Source organism: Corylus avellana, chromosome ca8, assembly GCF_901000735.1.
Source record: "Corylus avellana chromosome ca8, CavTom2PMs-1.0".
Classification (NCBI taxonomy): domain Eukaryota; kingdom Viridiplantae; phylum Streptophyta; class Magnoliopsida; order Fagales; family Betulaceae; genus Corylus; species Corylus avellana.
The window spans coordinates 1404107-1408538 of NC_081548.1; the positions used below are offsets into that span (position 1 = coordinate 1404107).

Sequence of the window (4432 nt, forward strand, 5' to 3'; positions counted from 1 at the left end):
AAGTATTTTTTTATTTGTTTTTTGTCTGGACGATTAGCGGCAACTACCAAAGTTGCCGCTATTGATCCTCCAATAGCGGCAACCTTTAACGTTGCCGCTATTAGGCCCTTAATAGCGGCCACTTTATGTTGCCGCTATTAGGACAAGTATTTTTTTATTTGTTTTTTGTCAGGACGATTAGCGGCAACTACCAAAGTTGCCGCTATTGATCCTCTAATAGCGGCAACTTTTGAAGTTGCCGCTGTTGCGCTCATAATAGCGGCAATGGATTGTTGCCACTAATTGTGTTTAAATAGCGGCAACTCGAGTCGCCGCTATTGAGTGCCTAACAGCGGCAACTTGGTAAGGTAGCCGCTGATGGGTAGTAAATAGCGGCCACACATGTTGCCGCTATTAGTGTTGCTGCTAAATATCAACTATTTTGGTATTTAGCGTCCGCTATTAGCGGCGACGATAAAGTCGCCGCTAATTGCCCCTCATTAGCGGCGACTTTTAAAAGTCGCCGCTAATGATCCCTCATTAGCGGCAACTTTGGGGTCGCCGCTAATAAGTTGGTTGCTAATGACCAAATTTCTTGTAGTGAACTTGAGGTCGATTAACTTGCAGCCAACTTTTTTCATATTTTTTTATTTTTAAAAATAACAAAATTAAAAATTAAAAAGGTTTCTGAAGCAATCATTTTTATTTTGGTCATTCTTTTATTTGATATTTTAAAAAAAAAAATTGTAATTTTCTTCATAATAATGAGCATTTTTAAAAACATTGGTCATTATTATGAATAAAAATACAATTTTTATTTTAAAAAAATACCAAAAAATAATGAGAAAATAAATAAAATAATAATGAGAGGAGATGAATAAAATAAATACTAAAAACCTATATATCTAGAAAGGAGAAAATAATAATGAGAGGAGAGAGAGGACAACAAATAAATAAAAAAAATAAAAAAATATAAGATGGGAGACAATTGTGTGGTGGTGGGGAGAGGAGATAAAAAGTAAAAAATAAAAAATGCTAACACTAATAGTCTCATAGAACTTTCGATTAATTGCCAGTATAGAATAGAAGAGAGGAGCCAATTAATCCAATGTGATTTCTCTATCTTTTATTTATTTCTATTCTTTTTTTAAAAAAAATAAAAAATAAAAAATAAAAAATAACCTTTAAATTTGTCCTTGGCTGAACTTAACACTGTAAGATAAATTAAAAATAAATAAATAAATAAAAAGAATAAGAAGAAAGAAGAAAAAAAGAAGAGATATATGGATAAAAAAAGTAAAAGAGAGATATTATGAAAAGTGATGCTATGGACCATTTTTTTATGCTCTTAAAGTTGATGTGGCTTTCAAAATTAACATTTAATGATAATTTAATGATAATTCAAGTATGATTCATCTAAAATTTAATGATAATTTTAAAAATTACATCAATTTTAAGAGAATAAAAAGACAGTTTCTAGTATTACTTTATTAGAAAACTTTAAAGGCATAATGAGTGCATAACGTAACGTGTGAAGGAAACCAAAACCTAAGAATTGACATTAGACAGAGGTAGGAAGGTACAGGAAAGAGCTTGAACCAAGCCAACCCGTCACAAGGCAAGCTTAAATCTACTATAACAGTAGATGCAATCCTGCAATTAAGCAATAAAAATATATTTATAGTAAAATACTCTTTTATTGGGAAACACACGTACAATTACTTTTTAGATGAGCATTAATCAAACAAAATTTTTTTTTTTTTTTGGGTTTGGTTCTCCGTACGAGCAGCGTACGTTGAATAATTATTCTTTAATTAATTCCCTCCCAATATATCAGATCCATATATCGATCGATCAGTGAATGGCCGCCACGGGCACAGGAATACTGTGCAGCACCACCGTCTCGACGGTCAAACCGGGCCCAAACCCGAAGAGAACACCCCACTCCAGCCCTTCTCCGGTGGTGGCCTTTCCTTGCTCCACAGAATTCTTCCTCATCTCGTCCAATATGAAGAGCACACATGCACTCACCATGTTCCCGTACTCGCTCAGAACGTGCCTAGTTCCTCTGAGCTTCTCCTCTTTCAGTCCCAGCTTCAACTCAACCTGGTCAAGAATGGCCGACCCGCCCGGGTGTGCAACCCAAAACAGGGAGTTCCAATCCCTTATACCCAGCGGAGCAAAAGCCTCCACCAAGCTTTTCTCAATGTTCTTGGATATTATCTCCGGCACGTCCTTCGACAAGTGAAAGGTAAGACCCACCTCGCGCAAGTGTGAATCAATGGCACCGTCAGAGTCGGGAAGAATTGTCTGGGACGCCGATACGAGTTGGAAAAGTGGGCGTTCATTAATGGATGTATCGGGGTCGGCACCCACAATGATTGCTGCGGCACCATCACCGAAAAGGGCCTGACCCACGAGGGAGTCCAAGTGGGTATCAGTGGGCCCACGGAAAATGACAGCTGTGATCTCGGAGCAGACGACGAGAACACGAGCACCTTTGTTGTTCTCGGCCAAGTCCTTGGCGAGACGGAGGACGGTGCCACCGGCGAAGCAACCCTGCTGGTACATCATCAAGCGCTTGACGGAGGGTCGAAGGCCGAGGAGCTTGGTGAGTTGGTAATCCGCACCGGGCATGTCTACACCTGAGGTTGTACAGAAGACGAGGTGGGTGATCTTGGATTTGGGCTGCCCCCACTCTTTGATTGCCTTTGTTGCCGCTTCCTTCCCAAGCTTTGGCACCTCCGCCACCACTATGTCTTGACGCGCGTCAAGAGACGGAGCCATGTACGCACACATGTTGGGATTTTCCTTGAGAATATTTTCATCCAAGTGCATGTAACGTTTCTTTATCATCGATTTATCACCTGCATGCACGTTAATTCCATTTGTTAATTAAATCCACAACAAGTAATTATTAAGTGGTTACTTATTAATATAAGTGACCACTTTATTAATTTGGCATATATATATATATATATATATATCTCGATCAGATGTAAATTCAAGATCATTAATTAAAAATTAATTAAGCACATACAAATTCGTCTGAACTTCTCCTTCAACTCGGTCATGTGCTCGCTGTTGGTGATCCGGAAGTAATAGTCGGGATAGTCAGCTTGAGAGACGCAGTTGGAGGGAGTGGCTGTGCCAATGGCTAAAATGTTGGCGGGACCATGTGCTCGCTGAGCATTTCGGATTTCCTCCACCGACGCCATCGATCTGTACGTGTCGGCCCTTTCAAAAGATCGAGCAAGGAAGTCGGAATCTCTTTTGAAGCTTTGCTGTGAAATCTTGTGCTTTGGATGCAGTTACGGAGAAACCAGTAGCTCAGTTTTATAGGAGGGAATTGGGTAGGTTGAGTTAAGAAAATCTAAGAGATGCAAAGAGAGAAGTTTATTGCTTAACTTTCACTGAGAGGTACACGGTAATATATATACAAAAGGTACACTAAAAAATAAGGAATGAAAACATACACTGATTTACAATAATACAGAAGATATCAATTACAGCCCAATTGCCTTATGTGAGATATATTCTGTTGATGTGTTTCCTTATAGCTGTTGAGAGTTCTTTGCTATTTTTCCTTACTGATGTGTTTCCTTGTAAATCTTGAGAAGGCCTTGTTGTCTGCATATTAATGGTTTCTTTGTAAGGCAGAGAATGTTTCCTTGGTTAGTTGCCCATGCTTTCCTTAGTTGGTGTCAACGTTTCTCCACAGCTGTAGAATATAGGAGCTGATTGCTTGACAGCTTGCATAGTTGATAGTGTTTCCTTAATTGGTGTCAATGGGTCTTCACAGCAGGATGTCATAGCTGGATGGTTGACAGCTTGCAAGGCTTTTCACTACAACAAAAGGATTTTTTATTGACATAGGTTTACTGACGTGTCAGGCTGTCTGACACGTCAGTAAACCTTCCTAACGGGGCAATCCTGACGTGTTTCAGTCGTGAAAAATGTGGGTGTCAGGAATTGGCAATTTCTGACGTGCCAAATATGGCACGTCAGAAATTCCTGACGTGCTAGATCCAACACGTCAGAAAATACTGACGTGTTGGATTTAACACGTCAGGAAAATTTTTTGACGTGTCAAATTTTGACACGTCAACAAATTTTCTGACGTGTCAAATTTTGACACGTCAGTAAATTTTTTTAATTAAAAAAAAATCCAAAAAAAATTAAAAAAAGAAAAATTAATTTTTTTAATAATTTTAAATTTCCTGACGTGCCAAAATTGACACGTCAGGAAATTTAAAATTATTAAAAAAAATTATTTTTCTTTTTTAAAAAATTTTCTGGATTTTTTTTTTTTCAATTAAAAATATTTTTTTTAGTCTGAACAGTACGTTTCTTCTTCCCCCCAGCTCTCTCCCTGCTGCCTTCTTCCTTCCTCCATTTGCACTCTCTCTCTCTCTCTCTTCTTTCCTCCATTTTCAAAAACCCAAACCCAAAA

The 4432-nt window shown here is 38.3% G+C and overlaps 1 protein-coding gene across 1 annotated transcript; it reads right to left on the reverse strand.

The window, feature by feature from the left end:
- Positions 1 to 1750: 1750 nt before the first annotated feature.
- LOC132189030 (chalcone synthase-like) lies at positions 1751 to 3388 on the reverse strand. Its single transcript, XM_059603504.1, has 2 exons — positions 3020 to 3388; positions 1751 to 2846 (listed from the first exon to the last, which is right to left on the reverse strand). The coding sequence occupies exons 1-2, from the start codon at positions 3195 to 3197 to the stop codon at positions 1834 to 1836; spliced, it is 1191 nt and encodes a 396-aa protein (XP_059459487.1). The 5' UTR covers positions 3198 to 3388; the 3' UTR covers positions 1751 to 1833.
- Between the last annotated feature and the right edge of the window lie 1044 nt (positions 3389 to 4432).

What these genes read in the sequence shown, in the direction of transcription:
- LOC132189030 (XM_059603504.1), bottom strand. Translation starts at nt 3,197, where the DNA reads ATGGCGTCGGTGGAGGAAATCCGAAATGCTCAGCGAGCACATGGTCCC. An exon ending in GGAGAAGTTCAGACGAATTT is followed by an intron (nt 2,847 to 3,019) that starts GTATGTGCTTAA and finishes ACGTGCATGCAG; the next exon opens with GTGATAAATCGATGATAAAG.